The sequence below is a fragment of the Vicia villosa genome, unplaced genomic scaffold (assembly GCF_029867415.1).
Source record: "Vicia villosa cultivar HV-30 ecotype Madison, WI unplaced genomic scaffold, Vvil1.0 ctg.000775F_1_1, whole genome shotgun sequence".
Classification (NCBI taxonomy): domain Eukaryota; kingdom Viridiplantae; phylum Streptophyta; class Magnoliopsida; order Fabales; family Fabaceae; genus Vicia; species Vicia villosa.
In genome coordinates this window covers 499,194-526,815 of record NW_026705347.1, presented here as the reverse complement: position 1 = coordinate 526,815, position 27,622 = coordinate 499,194, and the positions used below count along the sequence as shown (strand labels likewise).

Below are 27,622 nucleotides of genomic sequence, written 5' to 3'. Positions count from 1 at the left end.
GGTGACTTTAGTTGGGTTTGTGGCCTATTCTGTTACCTCATTAGTTGTTAATGCTGCCAATGATGAACAATAATTCTGAGATCATTAATTGTTAATGTTGCCTTTCCTAATGAATTATTCTGAGGCCATTGTTGTTACCTTATACTTTATTTTATGCAATAGGTATAAGATGATCTTCATCAAATGGGTATACCCCTTTTTGTATCCAAATCCCACTCAATCAGATACATATCGACAACAGTTGTCTGAAAATTTAAGTACCCTCTTCCAATTGTATCAAGATTCCTATGGAACCAATGATGCAACTACCCCTACTGCTGCATCTGAATCTCCAGAAGTAGGATCTACTTCTGGATTGGGAAGGAGGAACTTTGAAATGTTTTTAGAAACTGTTGTGGGTAATAATTCCAAATCTGACCTTGAATTATATTTTGAGGAGCCTCCTTTGAAAGTTCCCCCTAATGCTAAATTTGATGTTTTAACTTGGTGGATGGGAAATGAGGCCAAATATCCTGTTCTTAGTAAATTGGCAAAGGATATCCTAACTGTTCCAGTTACTACTGTTGCTTCAGAAGCAACTTTTAGTGCTGGGAAAAGGATTATTGATCCGAAAAGATCTTCTATGAAAACTAAGACAGTTGAAATGGTGGTTTGTGGAGGTGATTGGGTGAAGGAGAAATATGGAATAAAGAAGGGGTGCACTGCTTCTATTGTAAGTTTATTTTTCATGTCTTCTTTCAATTCTAACTAATAGATGTTTATTATTATTCTATCTTAACTAATACTTTTCAAATTTGTGTTGTAGCTTGAGGAGCCACAAGATGAACCTTTGACATATCATTTTGGTGAAGATTTGTGTGTTTCATTTACTGCTGCTGCAACTTGAAGTTGAATACAATGCCAATGATGAGATTGTTCTGAGGCATTATGAAATGTAATGATCTTTTGAGTTTCTTTTGACTTATCATTTTGAAATGCTGCTGCTGGTTGTCATTTTGAAACCTCATGTATTTTTGATACAATTATCTTTGGTAGCCTGTTACCAAAACATCAATATTTGTCTTGGTATATTATATAAGTTGGAATATTATATGAGTGATTATGAAATGCTGCTGCTTGTTAATTTCACATGTAAAATTATTAGTTTCATTTCATGTACAGTTTGGAAACCCATAAATAAACATGAAATTTCATTAATTTTTTTTTTGTGTATCGGGTGGTCCGGTTACCCGATCAACAACAACGGTCCGATTTCGGTTATTTTATTAAAAAAGATCTAATTCGGTTCGGTCTTCGGTTACCCGAAATTGTTGGATCGGTTTCGGTCCAAAAATTTAACCATCACTGTGCTGGACCGGTCCCGGTTTACCCGGATAAGTTTTCGGTCCATGAAGCGGGATATCATTTATTTGGACCGAACCGGACCGATAACAGCCCCAACTACAGGCTTCATATTCTTTTTAGGAGATTCTCTTGTATCATAGTGTGCGAAGAAGCAAGCTACCATTTCAAGATCTTCTTCAGAAGTAAAATATCGAGCCTTATCTACAGCTGCTTGTGAACTACAATGGCTCCTTTATCTCTTGAAGGATTTAGACATCACATGTGACAAACAACCAGCATTGTATTGTGACTCTCGAAGTGCTATTCACATAGCATCCAATCCGATGTTTCATGAGAGGACAAAACATCTAGAAATAGACTGCCATTTTGTTCGAGAGAAGGTACAAAAGAATGTCTTCAAACTTTTGCCAATATCCATTCAAGAACAGCTTGCTGATTTTCTAACAAAGGCTCCTGCTCTATCAAAATTCAGAGATTCCATTGGCAAACTTGGTATGATTGATATATATCATAGTCATGCTTGTGGGAGGGTGTTAAGAGAAGATATATTGAAGAATGGAGAACAAGTTTCAGATATAGCTTGCCACACAAGTTACTATAGTTAGTTAGTTAGTTTGGGAGATTCAATTATGCACATTGCATGCATGCTAGCATTGGTTAACTATGGTACACCTCCTTTGTATATAAGTTGCATTGTATAGCTGTTATTCCTTAAGTGATTTAATAACAGTTTTTCACTTCTTCTCTTTCCTTTCCTTCTTCTCCATGATGAATATATGGAGATTCAATTTTCTCAACACATTAAGCTAGTTAGGTTCCACGATGTTAACTATGTTGAGTACAGAATAGAAAGAAAAAACATTACTGGAAGTTGTCAATTCCTTGTTGAAAATATCATCTTTTGGAAAAGTAAAAGGCAAATGAAAATTGTATTATCCATATTATAAGTTGAATACATATCAGTTGCAAGTGGCACCACTCAACTTCTCTAGATGAAACACCAACTTAGAGATTATCATATAAAGGAAAATAAGATTCATATCTATTGTGATAATGCTTCTTCCATTTTCTTATCCAAGAATCCAATTTTTCACTCTTGATTAAAATATATTGAGATTAAGAATCACTTCATTAATGACTATGTTTAGAAAGGAGTTTTAAATATAAAAATGTGGTGGTACAGACTATTAAATAGCTGATATCTTTAAAAATAATGAGTTAAAAATAATTTTAGATTTATAAAGAAGAATTTTATTTAAAATCATATAGGTAATTTGCTAGATAAAAAGTCCTTTTAATTTGAAAAAGAAAATTTCTTATTTCACCTATGGTGAAAAGAAAAATTCTACGCAATTTCTAAATTGTTCTTCTAAAATCAAAAATATATTTTTGGTATAAATCAGAAATGGATTTCCAGTTCCTAAACAATACGATGCACTCATTTTTGGAAGTAATTGAGTGATAATACAATACGAATTTTTAATTTGAGTTCAGGCAACAGCAATAGATCAAAAGAATAGATAAGTCACCGTATTAAAAACCCAAAATTTATTTTCAATTTATATCGGAAGTGCCTTTCGATATCAAGTTTACCGTAAAATGGAGTCAATTTAAAAAACAAATGAATTAGGTGTGGGGATGCGCACCGAAAATATATTTATAGTTTTTAAGGCTATTTTTAGAATTTTGCGTGATGAGTTAGAAAAACACAGGTGAAATAAGAAATTCTTTTGAAAAATAACCCTTTGGTAAAAATAACTCTTTGAAATATTTTCAACCTCTAATTTTAACCCTCTAGGTCATTTTTTTGTAAGCTAGGATATATTAAAAGGAGTATTAGGGGTACTCCAACCCAGGTACAAAAGGAGGGAAAAAAACGGCTAAAAAGAAAATTACAAACCAATAAGAACTTAGACTAAAAAATGAAAAGGGTCTTTCCAAAAATTATAAAAGTTGATATTGGTATGTGTAATATCCCCCACCATAGACCATTTCCAAGCCGTAATCTTGATTTTCCAAACCAAATCTGACAAATTACAGACTTCATTCTTGAAAATCACTGCATTACGGGTACTCCAAATGCTCCAACAAACAACCCGCCAGATAAACATTTCCTTACCATTTTCTTGCGTTTTCTCAAAAACACTTTAATGCTTCGATTCTTGGCAAAAAAATTGAAACTCTTTTCACCTACTTTCACATGCTTTTTTCACAATCCCCTGCACCTTCTCTTCTAAAAAAGTTAAAATATTTTCTTCATCATTACTTGCATTTTATCAATTTTGTATCTTTTCATTGTTTTATTTTCATTATAAATTCATGTTACTTTAGTCGGGAAACTCATCTTTTATCTCAATCTCAAACACCTAAACAACTCATCACAATCATTGTCTACTAGACTAACTATGAAGTTTTTCCAATACCTCCTCCACCACCACCTAGCCCAAACACTCCATTAGAGTGAAATAAAGATTCTCCAACAAGTGCACAACCATCAAATATGAAGACACTTCTTCATCTTCTCCATCCTCTATTGACTTTAACTATACTGATTGGGGTTCAATTTTTTTGTATGGAGAAATCACTCCTGCTAATGACACTAAATACAAATGGAAGATGAGTTTATGATAGGAAGCAATTCCTACCAAAGATATGAATTAGGGTTTGTAATAGAAAAGGGGAAGAATAATAAAAAAAAACTATCTAGGAGAATTAAAATAAGAAAATTTCTTTACCCACCTCCCTATGGGGGTCACCCCCAGCGAAATCCCAAAACTACCCCTGCTTCGGAGATGCATCTCCGAAGTTTTTTTTTTTTTGAATTTTTTTTTACTTCGGAAATGCATCTCCGAAAACACCAAAAAAGTGGTGTTTTCAGAGATGCATTTCCGAAGTAAAAAAAATTCAAAACCGTGAATATTTCGGAAGTTCATTTCCGAAAATATTGCTGCATATACAATTTTCCCTCCTTCACTATTTCATCATTTTTCTCCAAAACTTCTCCAAACCCTCTCCAAAAACCAATCAATCTCCTGAAGGATAGAAAAACACTTAGAAAGGGGGGGTTTGAATAAGTGTAGCTTTAAAAACTTGACAGATAAAAATAAATTGCACAGTTATTTTTATCCTGGTTCGTTGTTAACTAAACTACTCCAGTCCACCCCCGCAGAGATGATTTACCTCAACTGAGGATTTAATCCACTAATCGCACGGATTACAATGGTTTTCCACTTAGTCAGCAACTAAGTCTTCCAGAGTCTTCTGATCACACACTGATCACTCCAGGAACAACTGCTTAGATACCCTCTAAGACTTTTCTAGAGTATTCTGATCCACACGATCACTCTAGTTACAACCTGCTTAGATAACCTCTAAGACTTCCTAGAGTATACTGATCCACACGATCACTCTAGTTCCTTACAACTTAATGTAATCAATTCTAAGAGTATTACAAATGCTTCTTGAAAGCTATAATCACAAACTGTGATATTTCTCTTAACGTTTAAGCTTAATCTCACTAATATATTACAACAACAATGTAGTGAGCTTTGATGAAGATGAAGATTCTGAGCTTTGAGTTTAACAGCGTTTCAGCAAGTCTTTTTGAATAATCTTGTTCAGGATCGTTAACCTTGCTTCTCATCAGAACTTCATATTTATAGGCGTTGGAGAAGATGACCGTTGGGAGCATTTAATGCTTTGCGTGTTCCGTACAGCATCGCATTTAATGTTATACGCTTTTGTCAACTACCTCGAGCCTTGTTCACGCTGTGTCTACTGACGTAGCCTTTAATAGCTTTTAACGTTCCTTTTGTCAGTCAGCGTAGCCTGCCACTTGTACTTCCTTCTGATCTGATGTTTGTGAATACAACGTTTGAATATCATCAGAGTCAAACAGCTTGGTGCATAGCATCTTCTGATCTTCTGACCTTGAAGTGCTTCTGAGCGTGATACCATCAGAACTTCAGTGCTTCTGATCTCATGTTCTTCTGATGCTTCCATAGACCCATGTTCTGATTCTGCTTCGACCATCTTCTGATGTCTTGCCAGACCATGTTCTGATGTTGCATGCTGAACCCTTTGAGACAAAGCTTCTGAGCGCTGAATTATGCATACTCTTTATATATATATTTCCTGAAAAGGAAATTGCATTGGATTAGAGTACCATATTATCTTAAGCAAAATTCATATTATTGTTATCATCAAAACTAAGATAATTGATCAGAACAAATCTTGTTCTAACAATCTCCCCCTTTTTGATGATGACAAAAACATATATAAATGATATGAATTTGCGATCAGAAAGAGCAGACGGCAAAAGACAAATTACACAGCTATAGCATAAGCATATGAATATGTCTCCCCCTGAGATTAACAATCTCCCCCTGAGATAAATAATCTCCCCCTGAAATAAATACTCGAAGAACTTTAATAAAAGACTTCCCTGATTATTTCGGTAGAGACGATCACATAAGCTTCTGTCTTTAGAGAATTCATAGCTTCTGACTTCTGCTTCCATTGGACAGCTTCAGAACTAGAATTTCTTTAGATCCTTAGAACACTCACAGCTTCTGATTCCTGCTTCCATCTAGGACAGCTTCAGAACTTGAATTTCTTTGATCTTTAGAACATTCACAGCTTCTGATTTCTGCTTCCATCTAGGACAGCTTCAGAACTTGAATTTTCTGGATCTTTAGAACAATCACAGCTTCTGATTTCTGCTTCCCTCGGATAGCTTCAGAGCTTGAATTTCTACCAACATCACTTCATGCTAGATTTGTATCAGAACATTGTTGAATGTACCAGAGCATCATCAGAGCATCTCTACATCCTGAAATGTTACAGAACAAAAACTAAACGACAAAAGTCAGCATGAACGAGTCAGAACATAAAATGTATATTAAAACACATGATATGTATCAGAGCCATATATATCAGAGCCATATAGGCTAAAATAATGTATCAGAGCAAATAGAATTTTGTCAGAGCACATAGACAAATATGGATCAAATTCTATTATCAGTGCTTCTGATTCATTCTTCTTTCTTGCTTCTGATTTCTGAAGCTTGACTGCACTCAGCTTGCTTCAGTTTCCATGAGTTTATTCTTTTCAGAATAACACTTCTTATGGTTTTGCTTCTTGTGTTTGCTTTGAAGATTCTCTTCACTTCTTTATACCTGCAAAACACTTAAACCATATAGAACTTGCAGTTCTTGTTAGAAAATGTGTGGGAGCTTTACCCAGCAACTGATAGATTAATCAAATCATTTATCATTTATCTTCTCCCCCTTTTTGTCATAACATCAAAAAGAATATTTCAAATGATTCAGATGAATAAAACGACAAATAAAACCACTGGAATGGAAAACAAAGAAACTTTTCATTGATAATCAAAAGATATTACATGAGAAGATGTTTAACAAGCAGATGCAACAAGGAAAGAAAACTACTAAGACTCAAGACTACGACCCTAGCTAAGACAAAATCTGCGCCAGCATGTCATGAAGGAGTGAAACGCATCATTGACTGCTTCTTGGGCTTCCAGGCGAGGGGTCAGGGAGACTTGATTCTGATGCAGATCTTCCACAATCTCTATCAGAAACAACATTCTTAGCAGGTGAAGATGAAGAGATTTCTTTGGAATGGGTTGAGGGAGAGGAAAGGTCAGATGAAGAGGAAGTTGAGTCGTGAAGGTAAAAAGATGATGAAGAAGATGGAGATGATGGAGGGCTTTCACCAGGGGGTTGAAACACACGTCTAGAATAGTTTCCAGACAACTTTGCTTCGAATGGATTCACCTTGAGAGGGTCATAGGTGATCTTTATCTTTTTGGGTTTAGTCGAAGATGTTTCAACAGCTTTTCTCTTTTTGTTTTGATCTTTTCCATGGTTTCCTGGGCTTGATGAAGAGTTCATGATGGATTTGCAGATAATGAACAGCTAGGGTTTGATATGAATGCAAAAAGATAGAGAAGGAAAACAAAGATAGAGTGTAATAGAGGAAATGTGAGAGGGAAGGAGAAGCGTTTGAAGAGTATTTAAAAGAAAATAAAATGAAACAAATGATGGATAGCATTTAATGTTACGTGACATGAGGAGAGATAATAAAGACAAATGAGGTGACTAGCACAGTTACCTATGGTCGCCGTCCCTTCAACTGCACGCGCGCTTATCTATGAACAGTAACGACAAGTTTACCATCCCGAGATAAAACGTAACAACTGTTTTGCTTTAATAGAGGTTCTGAATCAACTTAGACACTTTTATTTCAGAAGATACTCATACATAAGAACTTCTCATCTTCTCATTCTGGGCATAAATCCATACTGATGTTCTTCAGAATGAACTTAAACCTATCTTCAGCCAGGGGTTTTGTAAAGATATCAGCCCATTGATGGTCTGTATCCACAAAGTTTAAAGATATAACACCCTTCTGAACATAGTCCCTTATGAAATGATGTTTAATCTCAATATGTTTAGCTTTTGAATGAAGAATAGGATTCTTAGATAAACATATAGCAGAAGTATTATCACAGAATATAGGAATGTTACTCTCATATATCTGATAATCTTCTAGCTGACTCTTCATCCAGAGCATCTGTGTACTGCAACCAGCAGCAGCGACATATTCTGCTTCTGTTGTTGATAGAGCAATAGTTGCTTGCTTCTTGCTGTACCAGGAGATCAAATGACTTCCAAGAAATTGACAACTTCCTGAAGTACTCTTTCTTTCAATTCTGTCTCCAGCATAGTCAGCATCGCAGAATCCTACTAAGTTGTATTCTTTAGATTTTCTGTAAACTAAGCCAACATTAGTAGTACCTTTCAGATACCTTAGAATTCTCTTAACAGCAGTTAAATGAGATTCTCTAGGATCTGATTGGAATCTAGCACACAAACAAACACTGAACAGAATGTCAGGTCTAGAAGCAGTCAAATATAGAAGAGATCCAATCATACCTCTGTATAACTTCTGATCTACCTTCTTACTTACCTCATCCTTACCTAGGATGCATGTTGGATGCATAGGAGTTTTGGCTTCTTTGCAGTCTAGAAGATTAAACTTCTTCAGAAGTTCCTTCACATACTTGGTTTGGTGAACATACGTTCCTTCTTATGTTTGATTTATTTGTATTCCAAGGAAATACTTGAGTTCTCCCATCATGCTCATTTCAAACTCAGCCTGCATAGACTCAGCAAACTCCTTTCCAAGTGTAGCATTAGATGTTCCAAAAATAATATCATCTACATATATTTGACAAATTAAAATATCCCTTTTAAAGGTTTTACAAAAGAGAGTAGTGTCCACTTTTCCTCTAGTGAAACCATTATCTAGAAGGAAAGAACTTAAGCGTTCGTACCAAGCTCTGGGAGCTTGTTTCAATCCATACAACGATTTCTTTAGTTTAAAAACATGATTAGGAGACATAGAGTCTTCAAAACCAGGAGGTTGATGGACATTAACTTCTTCATCTATATAACCGTTTAAGAAGGCACTCTTAACATCCATCTGATAGAGAGTGATGTTATGTTGAGTGGCAAATGAAATTAATAGACGAATAGATTCTAACCTGGCCACTGGTGCAAAGGTTTCTGTATAGTCAATCCCTTCTTGCTGACTATAACCCTGAGCCACCAGTCTGGCTTTGTTCCTTATCACTTCACCTTTCTCACTGAGCTTGTTTCTGAAGACCCATTTTGTACCGATTATATTGAATCCATCTGGTCTAGGAACAAGATCCCAAACATCATTCCTTGTAAACTGATTCAGTTCTTCTTGCATAGCAATTATCCAGTCTGGATCTTCTAGAGCATGATCAACAGAAGTTGGCTCGATCAAAGATACAAGACCTAATTGACAGTCTGCATTGTTCTTAAGGAATGCTCTTGTTCTGATTGGATCATCCTTCTTTCCAAGAATGACATCTTCTGAATGACCAGAGATGAGTCTGGATGATCTTCTGACAGATGGTTCTTCAGAAATGCTTAGATTGTCAAGAGAAGCTGATACTTGATCTTCAGATTCTTTGCTTCTGAGAAGTTCTGCTTCTGATGCGTTGCTTCTTGGCTCAACAACTTCTGATATGTCAATATCACAATCTGCAAAATTATCAAACTGCTTTGGTTTTTCAGAACCAAGCTTATCATCAAACCTGATATTGATTGATTCTTCCACAATCAAAGTTTCAGTATTGTATACTCTGTAGCCTTTTGAGCGTTCAGAATATCCAAGAAGGAAACATTTTTGTGCTTTGGAATCAAACTTACCAAGATGATCTTTAGTGTTCAGAATAAAGCATACACATCCAAAAGGATGGAAATATGAAATGTTGGGCTTTTTATTCTTCCACAATTCATAGGGAGTCTTATTTAGAATAGGTCTGATAGAGATTCTATTCTGAATATAGCATGCAGTGTTTATTGCTTCTGCCCAGAAATGCTTAGCCATATTGGTTTCATTGATCATGGTTCTGGCCATTTCTTGCAGAGTCCTATTCTTTCGTTCTACAACTCCATTTTGCTGTGGAGTTCTAGGACAAGAGAAATCATGGGCAATACCATTTTCTTTGAAGAATTCTTCAAAGGATCTGTTCTCAAATTCACCACCATGATCACTTCAGACCTTTATGATTTTACACTCTTTTTCAGATTGAATCTGAATGCAGAAATCAAAGAACACTGAATGAGTCTCATCCTTGTGTTTCAAGAATTTTACCCACGTCCAGCGGCTATAATCATCTACGATGACTAATCCATATTTCTTCCCTCTGACAGATGCTGTTTTGACTGGGCCAAACAGATCAATATGCAAGAGTTCTAATGGCCTTGAGGTAGAAACAACATTCTTGGACTTGAATGCAGGTTTGGAGAACTTGCCCTTCTGACATGCTTCACAAAGAGCATCTGATTTGAATTTCAGATTAGGGAGTCCTCTGACAAGATCCAGTTTGTTAATCTGAGAAATCTTTCTCAAACTAGCATGACCTAATCTTCTGTGCCAGACCCACTGCTCTTCAGAAACAGACATAAGACAAGTCACCTTCTGACTCATAAGATCTTGCAGATCTGTCTTATAAATGTTATTCTTCCTCTTGCCTGTAAATAGGATTGAGCCATCCTTCTGATTTACAGCCTTGCAAGACTTTTGATTAAAGATTATATCATAACCATTGTCACTCAATTGACTGATAGATAAGAGGTTATGTGTTAATCCTTCTACAAGAAGTACATTAGAAATGGAGGGAGAGTTACCAGACTTTATAGTTCCAGAGCCAATTATCTTGCCCTTCTGATCTCCTCCAAACTTGACTTCTCCTCCAGACTTAAGCACCAGGTCTTGGAACATAGACCTTCTTCCTGTCATGTGTCGTGAGCATCCAGAGTCCAGGTACCATGACATGTTGTGCTTTGTCCTGTTTGCAGCCAAGGATATCTGCAATAGGAATAATCTTATCCTTAGGTACCCACATCTTCTTGGGTCCTTTCTTGTTAGTTCTCCTCAAGTTCTGATTGAACTTGGATTTAACATTGTAAGCAATAGGAGGAACATCATGATAATTTTTAATGTGAGTTTCATGATATTTCCTAGGTTGTGTCACATGCTTTTTGGTGTGTGTTATGTGAAAACTTTGAGCATGTGAAGTGTGCCTAATATCATGGGAGTGGCCATACTTGAACTGATCATACAATGGCTTGTATGTGAATTTCATTTCATCAACAGGTTCAAGTTTGTATGGGGTTTCACCCTCAAAACCAATGCCAACTCTTTTGTTTCCAGACACAGCATATATCATAGAAGCTAGCTGACTTCTGCCAATACTTCTAGATAAAAACTTTCTGAAACTTAAATCATATTCTTTCAGAATATGGTTTAGACTAGGAGTGGATTTTTCTGAATCAGAAGGAGATCCAACATTATTGGATAATTTTAAAAGTTTTTCTTTTAATTCAGAATTTTCCAACTCAAGCTTCTTTGTTTCAAATTCAAATAGCTTTTTCAGCTTTTTGTATTTGAGACTAATCTGAGACTTGAATTCCAGAAGTTCTGTTAGACCGGAAACTAACTCATCTCTAGTAAGTTCAGAAAATACCTCTTCAGAATCTGATTCTGATGTAGATTCTGATCCGTCATCTTCTGTCGCCATCAGCGCACAGTTAGCCTGCTCATCTTCAGAGTCTGAATCATCTTCTGACTCATCCCAGGTTGCCATAAGACCTTTCTTCTTATGAAACTTCTTCTTGGGATTTTCCTTCTGAAGTTTTGGACATTCATTCTTGAAGTGTCATGGCTCATTGCATTCATAGCACATGATCTTCTTCTTGTCAAATCTTCTTTCATCAGAAGATTCTCCACGTTCAAATTTCTTTGAACTTCTGAAGCCTCTGAACTTCCTTTGCTTGCTCTTCCAGAGTTGGTTTACCCTTCTGGAGATCATGGATAGTTCATCTTCTTCTTCAGATTCTGATTCTTCAGGATCTTCTTCTCTAGCCTGAAAAGCGTTAGTGCATTTCTTGATATTGGATTTTAATGCAATAGACTTACCTTTCTTTTGAGGCTCATTTGCGTCCAGCTCTATTTCATGGCTTCTCAAGGCACTGATAAGCTCTTCCAGAGAAACTTCATTCAGATTCTTTGCAATCTTGAATGCAGTCACCATAGGGCCCCATCTTCTGGGTAAGCTTCTGATGATCTTCTTTACATGATCAGCCTTGGTGTATCCCTTGTCAAGAACTCTCAATCCAGCAGTAAGAGTTTGAAATCTTGAAAACATCTTTTCAATGTCTTCATCATCCTCCATCTTGAAGGCTTCATACTTCTGGATTAAAGCGAGAGCTTTAGTCTCCTTGACTTGAGCATTTCCTTCATGAGTCATTTTCAAGGACTCATATATGTCATAGGCCGTTTCCCTGTTAGATATCTTCTCATACTCAGCATGAGAGATAGCATTCAGCAAAACAGTTCTGCATTTATGATGATTCCTGAAAAGCTTCTTCTGATCATCATTCATTTCTTGCCTTGTCAGCTTTACGCCACTGGCATTTACTGGATGTTTGTAACCATCCATCAGAAGATCCCATAGATCACCATCTAGACCAAGAAAGTAACTTTCCAGTTTATCTTTCCAGTATTCAAAGTTTTCACCATCAAATACCGGCGGTCTAGTATAACCATTGTTACCGTTGTGTTGCTCAGTAGAGCCAGATGTAGATGCAGGTGTAGACTTTGCAATTTCATCAGTCATCTTTTACTGAAGCGTTTTTCTCTTCCTGAATCTTTTCTAAACACGGTTAAGTGCTTGCACCTTAGAACCGGCGCTCTGATGCCAATTGAAGGATAGAAAAACACTTAGAAAGGGGGGGTTTGAATAAGTGTAGCTTTAAAAACTTGACAGATAAAAATAAATTGCACAGTTATTTTTATCCTGGTTCGTTGTTAACTAAACTACTCCAGTCCACCCCCGCAGAGATGATTTACCTCAACTGAGGATTTAATCCACTAATCGCACGGATTACAATGGTTTTCCACTTAGTCAGCAACTAAGTCTTCCAGAGTCTTCTGATCACACACTGATCACTCCAGGAACAACTGCTTAGATACCCTCTAAGACTTTTCTAGAGTATTCTGATCCACACGATCACTCTAGTTACAACCTGCTTAGATAACCTCTAAGACTTCCTAGAGTATACTGATCCACACGATCACTCTAGTTCCTTACAACTTAATGTAATCAATTCTAAGAGTATTACAAATGCTTCTTGAAAGCTATAATCACAAACTGTGATATTTCTCTTAACGTTTAAGCTTAATCTCACTAATATATTACAACAGCAATGTAGTGAGCTTTGATGAAGATGAAGATTCTGAGCTTTGAGTTTAACAGCGTTTCAGCAAGTCTTTTTGAATAATCTTGTTCAGGATCGTTAACCTTGCTTCTCATCAGAACTTCATATTTATAGGCGTTGGAGAAGATGACCGTTGGGAGCATTTAATGCTTTGCGTGTTCCGTACAGCATCGCATTTAATGTTATACGCTTTTGTCAACTACCTCGAGCCTTGTTCACGCTGTGTCTACTGACGTAGCCTTTAATAGCTTTTAACGTTCCTTTTGTCAGTCAGCGTAGCCTGCCACTTGTACTTCCTTCTGATCTGATGTTTGTGAATACAACGTTTGAATATCATCAGAGTCAAACAGCTTGGTGCATAGCATCTTCTGATCTTCTGACCTTGAAGTGCTTCTGAGCGTGATACCATCAGAACTTCAGTGCTTCTGATCTCATGTTCTTCTGATGCTTCCATAGACCCATGTTCTGATTCTGCTTCGACCATCTTCTGATGTCTTGCCAGACCATGTTCTGATGTTGCATGCTGAACCCTTTGAGACAAAGCTTCTGAGCGCTGAATTATGCATACTCTTTATATATATATTTCCTGAAAAGGAAATTGCATTGGATTAGAGTACCATATTATCTTAAGCAAAATTCATATTATTGTTATCATCAAAACTAAGATAATTGATCAGAACAAATCTTGTTCTAACATCTCCATCCATTTTTCGTCCTAAAATCAAGTTTCAAACCGTTGATCACGTTAAAGGGAGCATAGAAAGCTACAATTTCAGGTAAACATCTCTCATTTCATCCCCTATTTCACTACATTAATTGATGAATTTTATGCTGAACCTGCAATGGTTCGGAAGTTCATTTCCGAAATATATTACCTAACAAATTTTGGAAATGAACTTCCGAAATATGCCCTGGCAGTTAAAAAAACAGTTTTGGCCAATTTTGATAATTTTTGCATATTTTAGGTATGGTGCATCCGGACAACAATGTGCAAGACAATGAAGCAGTAGTTCCGGCAGTTGTCAACGTTAATAACGATCCGGTTATCGACGTTAATCCTATGATCAATGCGATCGATGTTCGACAACAATTTACAAATGATCGGAGCTTCGGTAGTCGCGAACAATTGATTGATTGGGTTCGGAACGAAGCTAGTAAACTTGGATTTGGTATTGTTATTTTAAGGTCCGGCAATGGAAATAGTAGGCGGAAAGCTTTCGTTGTTTTGAATTGCGAACGGGGTGGGAGTTATGCACAATCAAACCGGGTTCTAAAACACGAAGACACGGGATCGAGAAAGTGTGGGTGTCCGTTTAAGTTGCGCGCGACTCGAAGGGTCGATGATTTGTGGCATTTAACCGTAATTTGTGGAATTCATAATCATGCCTTGGAGGCCAAGTTACACGGACATCCAATGGCGTGTCGTTTGTCCCGCGAAGAGAAGAATGTGATTTCGGATTTAACGATAGTCAAAGTGGCGCCTCGCAACATACTTGCCGATTTGAAGCGTAAAAAACCGGATAGCGTTTCAAATATCAAGCAAGTTTACAATGAACGGCACAATCTCAAAGTTTTGAAAATGGGCCCTCGGTCGGAAATGCAACAACTTTTGAAGCTATTGAGTGATAACAAATATGTGTCAAGCTTCCGAACGTCCGAGGACAAAGTTACGGTGCGTAATATTTTTTGGACTCATCCCGAAAGTATCAAATTATTCAACACATTTCCAACCGTTCTTATCATGGATTCGACGTACAAGACAAACAAATATAGGCTTCCTCTTCTAGAGATAGTGGGTGTGACCTCAACGGACAAGACTTATTCGGTCGGGTTTGCTTTTTTGGAGTGTGAAAAAGAAGAAAACTTTACATGGGCTTTAGGCATATGCAAGTCTTTGTTAGTTGATCAAAAGTGTATGCCAAACGTCATTGTCACGGACCGGGACAATGCTTTGATGAATGCGGTCGACACCGTCTTCCCGACATCGACCGTGTTACTTTGCTGGTATCACATAACTTGCAACGTGAGAAGTAAGTTGAAACCCGCGGTTGGGACAAAAGATAGGCCGGATGAAAATGGTAAAGTAATCAAAGCCGGTGTTGTGGTTGATAGGATAATGGCGGCATGGAGGGAAATTTTGGATGCATACTCCGAAGAGGTGTATACCGAGAAATTGGTACACTTTAGGTCTTTGTGTGGTTCCATTAAGATTTTTTGTCATTACGTCGAATCCACCATTCTTGACAAAGTTAGAGAAAAAGTCGTGTGCGCTTGGACAAATCGAGTTAGACATCTTGGTTGCACCACGACTAACCGAGTTGAATCCGCACATGCGGTCTTCAAGAGGTGGTTGGGTGATAGCAAGGGAGATTTGTGTCGGGGATGGGACACCGTGAACCAAATGCTTGAAAATCAACACAATGAAATTCAAACATCGTTCGGTCGGAGCAAGACGGTTATGGAACACCGGTATAAGGGCCAAATTTTATTCTCCCAATTGATTTACAACATATCCCGATCGGGTTTGAATTTTTTGTTTCATGAAGCGAAGCGGTCGGAGACCACGGGGCCGGATAGTTCTTTATGTGGGTGTACCATTAGAAAGACATACGGCCTTCCATGTGCTTGTATACTTGCAAAAAAGAAGAAGTTGAATTCACCAATACGCATGGATGAGGTAGCCGACCATTGGAAGAAGCTTCGTTTTGATGATTTTGACCCGCCGAAAGAAAATGACTCCAAAATCACCATCTCCGACGAGTTGGAAGTGATAATGGAGAAGTTTGCTAATGCGGATGACACAACGAAAATGCACATTAAAGAACAATTACGAAAAATTGCATATCCGGAGACCACCGACTTGAAACCGCCATCTCAACCGGTTAAAACGAAAGGTGCACCAAAAAAGTCCAAAATTACACAAGATGACACGTCAACAAAACGATCTCCTTCCTACTTTGAACATGTTGATGCATCGTTCCCGGATTCATCGACACCGAAGTCCAAGTGTAGTGGTAACAAAGGAGCCCGTATTTCGAAGCCACCTCGCACACCGCCGATAAAAAAATCACCCATTGTCTACATTGATGAGATGCCACTTTTTATGCACAAATATATCGATAACATCGTTGATGTCGGAGGCGACGACAATTGTGGATATCGGGCCATTGTAGGTTTGCTCGGTAAAGGGGAAAATAATAACACTTTAGTCCGACGGGAACTTATTGCGGAGTTGACTTCGTATCGGGACATCTACGACCGACTATATGAAAATCAAGAAAAGTTTGCGAAAATGCATGATTCACTTGTTCCATCACTTATCGGTATCGCTCCGGTTTCGAAGTGGATTTCATTCCCCGATATGGGTCATCTAATAGCAAGTGCATATGATATGGTATGTATCGATTGGACGAGGTTTGGACTAAGTGAGACTTTCTTTCCACTTTATAGTCGACCGCCATTGGACGCGTCGAGCCGGATCATATGCATCGGGTATCTACGATCGCGGCACTTCGTCCAAGTGTTTTTGAAACCGGGGTGTCCTATACCGGCTACTTCTTGTCAATGGACGGCGCATCATTCAAATGAGGCGGAGACTTGGCCGGATCCTTTCGTTTCAAGAATGGCAGAGTTTGAAGAATTGATGAGCCAAGAGCGCGAGCAAAATAGAGAGCGGTCGAAGAACATACCTATTTTGGACTTAGGATCCACCGATTGGTTCGGTGAATTTTAGTTTGTTCCGAATCGTTTTTTGTTTGTAATCACCATTTTTGTATGTATTGTTGATTATCATGTAAAATCGGACCGATTCAATACATATATAATATAAGTATGTTTTATGTCATCAATGGCTAATTTATGTGTATTTTGAATTCCTTTTGTAATTTTTACACAAAACACTAAGCAATCAACAAAATGCAAAATTTAGTTCTGTTTTCTGCATAATTCGGAAATGAACTTCTGAAATATGCTAGTCTGCCTCCAATTTTCGAAAGTTCATTTCTGAAATGTCCACTGAAGCAGGATAAGGTTTGTTGGGCCATCATTGCTCCAATAAGTCTATAAATACAACACACTCTTCTTCATCCTCTTCACACCACAAAACACAAATGACACAAACCTACCCCCACCTAGCATTCGTCTACTTTGAAACCGGCTACCCGATGCCGTTCCAATTTCGCTTCTCGCGCGACACGCCGTTTGCGGAGTTGATAACGTCGCTCAACACGCTTTTGCACTATCCCGAGAATCGAAAGGTTGTCAAGCTCGAGTACCGCTCGCCATCGCTTAACGACGAGGGAGACATTAAGTTCACACCTTTTGAGATCAAGAACAACGAAGATTTAGCGGTTTTGTGGACAACGTTCGACCGATTTTCTTCGAAGGGCCCGATCGAGTTGGACGCGAAACTTCAAAGATCGGCGGACGACGTTATCAAAATGTTGACTCATCCCCACCTACCCGTGTTTAACAATATGTAACTTTAATCTTGTGTAATGTGATCGATGTAATCTTCATCCGATTAAATAAAGCAAATCGTTCTTGTTTGATATTTTTCTTCTGTCCAGACCTAATTTCGGAAGTACATTTCCGAATTCATCCAAGGGGGTGAATTCGGAGATGAACAGACACCAATTTTCTGAAAAACAACTTTATTTCGGAGATGCATCTCCGAAATCAATATTTTATATTAAAAAAAAACACCTTTTCGGAGATACATTTCCAAAAACACCTTTTTTTTCACAAAAAGTACGTTTTTGGAAATGAACTTCCGAAACTAGGGGTATTTTGGTAAATTCACCAGAGGTGGCCAAGAAGGTTAGGAGGTGGGTGAAGAAATTTCCTAAAATAAAGATAACATTTTCATTTCATTCATAATTTTCTCATCTCTCAGTGAGTACATTGATAAGCCGGATAGCATCACGTACAATCAAATTATTTTCGGTCTTTGTAAGACAAGGAGGTTCGAAGAAGCGCATAAGGTTTCTTTTACAGATTCAAAGTTTATTGCTGGAAAGGCAAAGGCAATACCTGGTGATGGGAGATATGAAACAAAGGAATTGCCTCTAGTTGTTTGTTTTGGGAAAATGCTTATTAATTTTGTCCCAACTGTTAGTGATCTTTCTTTGGTTGATGCCCCTGCTTTTAAAAAGGCTCTAGGAGGAGCTCCTGCTAATGTTGCTGTAGGCATAGCTCGATTAGGAGGTTCATTGGCTTTTATTGGAAAGGTTGGTGAGGACGAATTTGGATATATGCTTGCTGGTATACTCAAGGAAAATAATGGAAACAACCAAGGGATGTGTTTTGACCCTGGTGCACGTACTGCCTTAGCATTTGTTATACGGAGAACGAGAGTTCATGTTTTATCGTAATCCCAGTGTTGATATGCTACTCCAAGAAGATGAACTAGACTTGGACTTAATCAGAAAGGCCAAAATCTTTATTATGGTTCGTTCAGTCTTATAACAGAACCATGCAAATGGGCACATATATCTGCGACAAAGTCAGTAAAAGACGTCGGTGTATTTCTGCCTTATGACCCTAATTTGAGGCTTCCTTTATGGCTTTCTACAGACAGCGCTAGAGAAGGAATTTTAAGTATATGGGATACTGCAGATATCATTAAGATAAGTGAAGAAGAGATTTCTTTTCTTACAAATGGTGAGAATCCATATGCTGATGTCGTTGTATGAAAACTTTTCCATCCAAACCTCAAGCTACTTCTTGAAACTGAAGGTTCAGAAGGCTGCAGATATTACACCAAGGAGTTTAGTGGTAAAGTGAAGGGAATGAAGATGGATGCAGTTGATACAACCAGAGCTGGTGACGCATTTGTGGCCGGAGTATTATCATAATTAGCTACAGATCTTTCATTACTTCAGAAAGAAGAACAATTGAGATATTCTCTCAAATTTGCCAATGCTTGTGGTGCATTGACTATGACTAGAAAGAGGGAATTTCTGCAGCTGATAGCAACATTCATTGGTGATTGTGTGATAGAATTTAACAAAGGGTGGCTTCTTACTCTTGTTACTCAATGGGACCCGAGAACAATATCCCCACTCTCATATTTATTTTCGAACCTTGAGGACAAGGTTCATGTGAACCCTGTGGCAATGATAGAGGGTGGTTATTAAATATTAGTTAGATATTTAGTTAGTATTTTAATATATTAATTAGTATTATTTAAGTTAGTTTATTAGTGGTACTTTTATTATATTTTAGTTGGACTTTTCGATTATCATTTAAGTGGACTTTTGTTAGATTATCCATTAATGACATTATATAATGTAGTGTCTTTGATAAATTTGGGATATGAAAGAAATCAATGAAGTTTATTTTTAATAGTTTAGTTTATCTTTTCTCTAATATAGAATTTTAAAACTTTCTTAGAGTTTTGATAGTGTTCTCTTTTAGATCCTATCAGTTTATACCTTTCTGAGATAAAGGACCCGAATTTTGAGTTCATTCTCAACCTTCTTCAATGTCATTTTCACTAATACAAAACCTTTGGATGTTTGGCTATCGTAGTCTTTATTTTGTCCTTTGTTATTTTTTTTCCTTTTGAGACTTTTTGAAATGTAATGCTCTGTTGAATCAATGAAAAATGGTTCTTTTTTTCACTCAACTTTGTTACTTATTTATCCTTGTTAAATTTTGTTTTTTAATTTCAAATTATGTTAAATTGTGTGTTTTCTCTCTTTCAAACTTTTTGTTGATGAGAAAAGGAAATAAAATGTATAATATTATAATGTGCATGCAGAGAGATAAACATGAGATAAAACAGTGTGTATTTATCTGTCAAGATCTTAACCGGGAACTAATTGAAACATGCTTGAGTATTTACTAATATTTAAACCAACAGATTTTATGTTATGAATCTAATCAACAAAATTTGCCACACACTAAAATTAATTTAAATTGTTTATTTTTTAATATGACTTAGATTTAGGATAGCTTACAAACCTCACTCTCTAAATTTATTTTTGACAAATTATTCATTGTCATTATAAAAAATGAGAAGATTGTTGAACTAAAAATAATTTGAAGAACAATAATTTATAGATGTGGAGTTTTGATGATAAGAATATAATTTTGAACAAATTTGATACTATTATGAGTTTGTTTTCATGGGTAAAATATTTTTTGTTATCATCTACAAGAAAAAGGAAAATGATCATGAATATCAAAGTCAACGAGTTTAATCACTTAGACATCAAATTTAAATAATCATCTGCATCTCAATAGAGATATGATTATCTACCACAAAAAAAAATAATCATCTATATAGAAGCAACAGAATTGAATATCTATCCTTTAAGAAAAACATGATCATCTATACTTAGATAGACATGATTATATGTAATCAAATGGAAAACTTGACTGCTAAAGTTTGTTTTTTTACACAATATTCAAAGGGACTTTTCCCAAGGTCATTTATCATGCCAACAACTTTAGACCTCTATTGATTCTGTCTAAAAGTGTAACCCAAAAAAAGAGAAAAAAAAATGTTACCTTGATTTTAGAAGGAAACTAAGCTTTCAAACCTAAATAATTTTCCATCAATTTCTTGGGATGAATTTAAGGACAACATAAGCACTTGGAAAGTATAAGAGGGCTTAAGTTAAAAGACAATGACATCTCAATTAAATTAATATATTATTAAAAGAATATAGTAAAGTGAGTAGTATCAACCATTGATAATTAAATCAGTGGTTATAATATAATGTTTTTTCTCATTTTACTAGCTATTCACTTTAAAGAAGCCAAAGGACGTACATTTACATAATCACATGCGCTCATAGAGAAGGGGAGTCCATTGTTTTGAACCTATATGTAATTATATATAATCACCCAGATGGAATATATACAAACAAACGAATCCAATGGCATACATATATTCAAATAATACGCCCAGATGATAGCAATGAATCCATATGACCGTTCAACATTGTTGATCTAGGCAGCTCTTCTAGCTTTTCATTATCCAAAAGGAATATTCGTTTCGCCATCATAACTGTTTCCAAGCGATGCGAAATCACAAGCACCTATGAACATAGGAAGAATGTTAGAAGCTTCGTAGTCAAGAAAAGGGTATACCAAACATACATAGCTGATCATGCCAAAGAATAGAAAACGCTAGTTTCCATACCGTGCGATTCTCCATTAAACGCTCCACAGCTTGCCTCACTAATAACTCAGATTTACTATCTAAGGCAGAAGTTGCCTCGTCGAGAATTAAAATAGAAGAGTTTTGATAGAAAGCCCTTGCAATAGCCAGCCTGTAACAGATAAAAACAGATCCAAGAAACAAGCTAAGATCATCGATGATTCATAAATATCCAATGCATCAAATTTGGTTTTTACACTATTCATGACTTCCAAATGCTCTTACCAAACAGAACAAAATTAGCTGTTCATTCATAGTTATAGGACATAATTTTCAAACTGAAGATTACCTTTGCCTCTGGCCTCCACTTAAAGTTGAGCCCCTTGGTCCAATATTGGTTTTGTAACCTTCTGGAAGTTTTCTAATAAACTCATCTGCATAAGCAGTTTGAGCTACCCGTTTTACTCTCTCCATGTCGATTTTTGTTGTCAGGTCCCTATAACCAATGTTTTCAGCAACTGTACCTGAAAAAAGTGTCTATAACAGTACATATAACATCAGTATTTTGAGATTTGATGTAGAGTTTTCATATAAATCATAATCTATTTTCAATCCATATGTTGGATATCATCAAAAGCAGAATTAAAAGAACTCAACAAATAAGTAGAACCTAGTTAGCAGCTGCAAGGGTATTTGATGTGTTGGGGTGTGGGTTCGAGCCCGAAATTGTCCATTTCTCCACACTTAAGGTGCACACAATTTCTCATAGGGCCCGTTTGATTCATCGGTGTTGGGTCATCAAGAGGAGCACCAACATTAAATCAAGTCTAAGCAATGTGGGACTTCCAACTCCCACTTGTACATAACAAACGGAGGGAGGGGAAGGGGAGGAAATTTAATAGAGGGGAGGGAAAGGGAATGGAGGAAAGGTATTTTAACTAAATATATGTTTGGTTTAATGAAGGAAAGGGGAGGGATTTTAAAACTAAAATACCTTTTTATCCTTACAAATATCATCACTCTTATTTGATAAAAACAATTCTAAATAAAAATAGTTTTGAATAAATTTCACTAAATAAAAACTTGTTCATTCATAAACAACATAAATTTAAACAAGATAGTAAAAATATATTAAAATGTAAAAAAATATTCAGAAACATATTAAATTGTAAACAAAATATTCATAAAAGTCATAAGACTATTATAAGATGATCAATTAGATAAGCCAAAGATGCAAAACAATGATAATGCAAATGGTCTTTGACTCATCTGATTGATCATCTTATAATAGTCCTATAACTTTTATAAATATTTTATTTACAATTTAATATGTTTTTGAATATTATGTTTACATTTTAATATGTTTCTGACTATTTTGTTTAAATTTGTGTTGTTTATGAATGAACAATTTTTATTTGATGAAATTTACTCAAAACTATTTTTATTTAGAATTGTTTTTACTAAATACGAGTGACAATATTTGTAAGGATAAAAAAAGTAATTTAGTTTTAAAATCCCGCCCTTCCCCTTGTGAACCAAACATATATGTAGTTAAAAATCCCTCCCATCTCCCCCCTTCTTTACAAAACATATATTTAGTTAAAATGCATCCCCCCTTCCTTCCTCTCCCTTCCCCTCCACTCTATTAAATTTTCTTCCCTTCCCCTCCCTCCGTTGAACCAAACGGACCCTTGGGTAGATAAATGATGAGGATACTTTTAGGAACTATTCGTTAAGCCAATATAGTCAATAAGCATGTTATGTATCTCGAATTTAAATATAAACTAGAGTTAAATAAGTTTTAAATGTAGTTAAAACTTGCAAGATAACCTGAATTTAAATATAAACTAGAGTTAAATAAGTTTTAAATGTAGTTAAAACTTGCAAGATAACCTGAATTTACATAACCAGTTAATCTTACACAATATCAGACCAGTTGTGGGAGTTGCCAAACTGCCCCTATAAGCTTGTTAAAAAATAGTGCTAAAATTCAAGTGGACAAGAAGAAGAAGAAATGAGAGGCTTGAGTGATGAACACTTACTATATCTTGAGAAACTACACCGACGTGTTTTCTTAAACTCCGCAAACGAATGTCTTGGATGTTTTGGTTATCAATCAGTATAGAACCTGCAGGTATAACAATATATAATAGAATCTAATGATAAGAAAGATGACAAGTGAGTATAAAACTAAAACCAGTTGGTATAAGAAATGTATTTGATAAATCACTCTCCCCATACTTAACCACATATGACTCACCAGATATAGGATCATAAAGCCGAAGCAACAGTTTCGCGAGTGTTGTTTTCCCTCCCCCCGACGGACCTACGATAGCAACTATTTCTCCTGTCCGAACGTGAAGATTCAATCCATTTAAGATTACGGGCAAGCCATCATTATACTTAAAGGATACATCACAAAATTTCAGGTCCCCTGTAACATGGTCCAAATCAACAGCATCTGGTTTCTCAACTACCTATTATTGAGAAACAAAATTGATCTATTATAACAGTTCAACTAATTACCTAACCAGAAATTTTTAAAATAGCAGAACAGGATACTATATGCTTAACAGCCAACCTAGATTTTTTTTCCTATTATCAAAACTTCATCAATTTCAAACAAAAACAATTGGTCAAATATAATAGTAAATATAAAAAAAATGGAAAAGAAAGATGAAAACTAAACAATCATGCAACTCTTAAGCATGTGGTGATTTACCTTATTTTTGAACTTGGTCATAGCAAACAGGCGTTCAATAGCTGGTTCTCCCTGCCTCCATTCATTGTAAGCTTTTCCTACATCCTGCGTGATTACTTTTCAGATTGATAACCAAAGACAGCTTCTCAAAAGCTTAACCATGACAACAATACCTGAATAGGCTCGATCAAGAAAAGCAATGAAGTCACGAATGAAACCAAGCTACGGCGATCAAATGAACCTTTTGAAATAACCACCGAACCTGCGCAAAGTATGGAAAGAACTCCAAAGTAAATAGCCTGTATAACCTGGGGAATGACTGCTTTCATCCTTTTTTTGTTCAGCTTTGCAGAACTGTCCGCCAGGGCCAGTCTCCTAAACCTGGCACTCTCAAGCAACTCTGCATTGTTTGCTTTCACAAAGAGAATCGCGGGCAGCATCTAAATATTTTTTGGGGAAGAAAACAACAAATAACATTGAACACAAGGTAGATAATAAAACAATGCAAGGCTTCCAGATTTGTTCTAAAACTACAATGAAGGAGTGTGTGACGGTCACATTTACCTCATTTAGATATGCTGAGAGAGCAGCAACGCTAAGATGTGACTTTTTAGATATCTTGCGAAGTTCTTGACCAAGAAAGGCAACCACTAGAACCATACAAGGAATAACCTGCAATTTGCAAAAGCTTAACGTGTGATTAAATCTAGTCTCGCTGCAAGAACAATCAAACAGTAATTGAAAAAGAGTATAATCTCCTGACTCACCATGGCTGAAATCAAAGAAAGGACAGGACTTATAGCCAACATATGCATTATCATTGCAGACAATTGCAGAGAACTAGGTACTATGGTCTGTCAGAAACATAAACAAAGACCAATCATCAAAATATAAGCAGAAATTAATGTAACATGAATGAAATCATTGTGCAATGTTCTCAAAACGGCAAGCAAAAACATGAAGGGGTCATGTTTGTAATCCCCACCATTCAACCCTTTAGTTCTCATTTTTAAACCCTCAATCTATCATTCAACATCTGAAATAAACCGTTAGGATTTTAACATGAAAAATGAACATAAACCACAAAGTACAATAAGTTTGCGTTTTAGCAGTCTTCAGTCTACACTTACAAAATAAATTCTCAACTCACAGTTGTGTCTAGTGAAGGAAAAAAAATTATATAATAAACACAAAAAATTGTTACTAGAAACTTTTAATGGCGGATCACATTAATATTTTGAAAAATACTAATAGAATTTTTATATAAATTTTGAGGAATAATTATATTTGCAATTTATAAATAGTTATTTTATAAATTTTGACTAATATATTTATTCCTCAAAATTTATAAATAATAATTTTGTTAGTATTTTTCAATAAAAAAAATGCTATTGTTTCTAACAACATAGTAAGTTAGTAACCATTGAATTTCATTGGAGTTTAAAAACTATAAGATCTTAAAAAATAATTGAGATGAAAATCAAGAATGGAATGTGTGAGTTCAATAAAAATTAGAGAGTTGTGTCTCATCATTAAATATAGTACCACATTATCAAAAATAATGAAAACAAATAAATTTTCAAAAATTGTAAATTAAGAGATAAAAAATCTGATTTTGTAAATAAAGAGACTAAAAATTAATTTTAATTAAAAATGATTTTTATAGTATTATATATTTTTGTTTATAAGAAATTTATAAAGAATTTTTGAAAAATAAACTTCAAATGAAAATATTATTTAAATAATTATTCTTATAATATTATTTTAAATATTTATCAAATGAAAATATTTTTATACAGTCAACCAATCACCATCATGTATCTAATTAAAACATTCTTTTATTTAAAAAAAATAATGACATGGCATATTAATGATTCTCTATTAGATGAGAGTGTAGTGCACTGCCTTTTAACTCTTATCATATTATTATAATTTTTTAATATTAAAATTTTCTTAAGTATCATTTAAACTAAAATAATAATGAGAGATTGAAGAAAAAGATTCCTTTACTAATTATTTTTTTGGTCTAGTAAATAATATGATAAATTCAATTTACAATAGAAAAATTCAAAAAGAATAACAAAATTTATGAGTTTTGTTACGAAACAATTAAAAAGAAAGGAAACAGAGAACAATACAAAACTCACATTAAGAAGAGCGTATAACGTGAGGCCAAGATCGGAAGCTTCAGCAGTAATCCTATACGCAACATCCCCACTCGAAACGGCGTCGTTAGCTTCAAAAAAACCAAGTTCCCTCTGAAGCACACGATCAAAAACGTGAACGCGAACATCGTAAACCGCATTAAGCGAAGCTTCCCAAAGAAGCGCGTGCTGCGCATACGTGGCAATCAACCGAACAAGAACCAAACCGCCGAGCGCGAGTCCCTGTGTGACATCGACGGCGGTTGTGGCGGTGGTGATGGCGGAGAATTTCGAGAGGAGGTTGGAGAGTGAGTAGACGGAGATAGCGCTGCAGAGCCAGCCGTAGAGGATTGGTTTGTGCTGGGAGATTAGATGCGGTTTTAGGAAGTGGATTGTGTGGTTGGTTCGGAGGGAGGATTGGAGTTTTAGGTTCGGGAATTGGCGGTTATTTTGGGTTGGGTATTGGGTTTGGATTGGACGGAGGTTTGGGTTTAGCTTTGGATGAATGAATGATGATGAGAGTGAATGTGAATATGAATAAGAATATGAAATTGGCATTATGTTACTCGATGAGGAAATGGAAATTGGAATCTTGCGGTTTAAAAATTGCTCTATTGGAATGAGCATGTGAGTTAAATTGGGAGGATCATACATGCATACATGGTTAAATAATGTTGACCCAATATCTCTTCAATTCATATGAATTGTCACATTAACATTTCCCTTTTAAGTACGTTCTTTTCTTCATCAAAATTTAATGCGCCGTGTTCTGTTATTTAATTTTTTTGGGTTGAATTATTATCTACCCAACTTAAAAAGTTGGGTAAAGTTATATTCGGTGTAAATTATCTTAGAAATAACAAACAATTTTATTATTTTATAAATAATTAAATATGTTAAAATTAAATGGGATCTTGTGATTGGTTGAATGTATATTATTCAATTTTTTGTGATGGGTAGAGAAGTTGTCACCGAATTAAGCAGCTTTTTATTCCATATTTATCTATGCCGTTTTTTCTACCTCTTTCCTTATATTTGTTTTGCTCCGACACCTTTTAGGTGTACTTAAAAAAATCATTAACATGATGACGATGAATGAAAAAAGAAGTCGGAGTAAGTATTATGTTTTTGAAGACTCTGTCTAAGACACAAACTAATTAATTCAAATTAACATATGTTAATTGTTTCTGCAATGAACATTGTTTTGGATAATTTTTATGATATTGGCTAATCAAAGTAGTATTGATAATGTTCGTTTTCCCCTCAACATTCACCTCGTTGTTCCTTATATAGTCATTCCTATGGATCATCAACTTTCTTCAATAAAGAGTAATAAAGTTCTGCGGACCGTTTCTTAAGATTCAATGTCCAAAGTAATGTTTACCTCAATCATAATTACTATTGATTTTGAGTTATAATGGATCACCCAATTCATTCGGAACCTCCATATAACGCTTGGCTTTCCTTTTGAGAGTTAAT

At 35.7% G+C, this 27,622-nt stretch overlaps 1 protein-coding gene and 1 pseudogene across 1 annotated transcript; one reads left to right on the top strand and one right to left on the bottom strand.

Annotated features, from left to right (window-relative positions):
• Positions 1-1,667: 1,667 nt before the first annotated feature.
• Positions 1,668-19,325, top strand: LOC131631115 (probable fructokinase-6, chloroplastic; annotated as a pseudogene).
• Positions 19,326-20,830: 1,505 nt separating this feature from the next.
• LOC131631129 (ABC transporter B family member 29, chloroplastic-like) lies at positions 20,831-26,841 on the bottom strand. Its single transcript, XM_058901908.1, has 10 exons — positions 26,147-26,841; positions 24,767-24,853; positions 24,564-24,671; positions 24,173-24,439; positions 24,021-24,104; positions 23,559-23,775; positions 23,341-23,426; positions 21,648-21,835; positions 21,341-21,470; positions 20,831-21,236 (listed from the first exon to the last, which is right to left on the bottom strand). Exons 1-10 carry the CDS (start codon positions 26,795-26,797, stop codon positions 21,090-21,092), a joined length of 1,965 nt encoding a protein of 654 aa, XP_058757891.1. The 5' UTR covers positions 26,798-26,841; the 3' UTR covers positions 20,831-21,089.
• Positions 26,842-27,622: the final 781 nt, after the last annotated feature.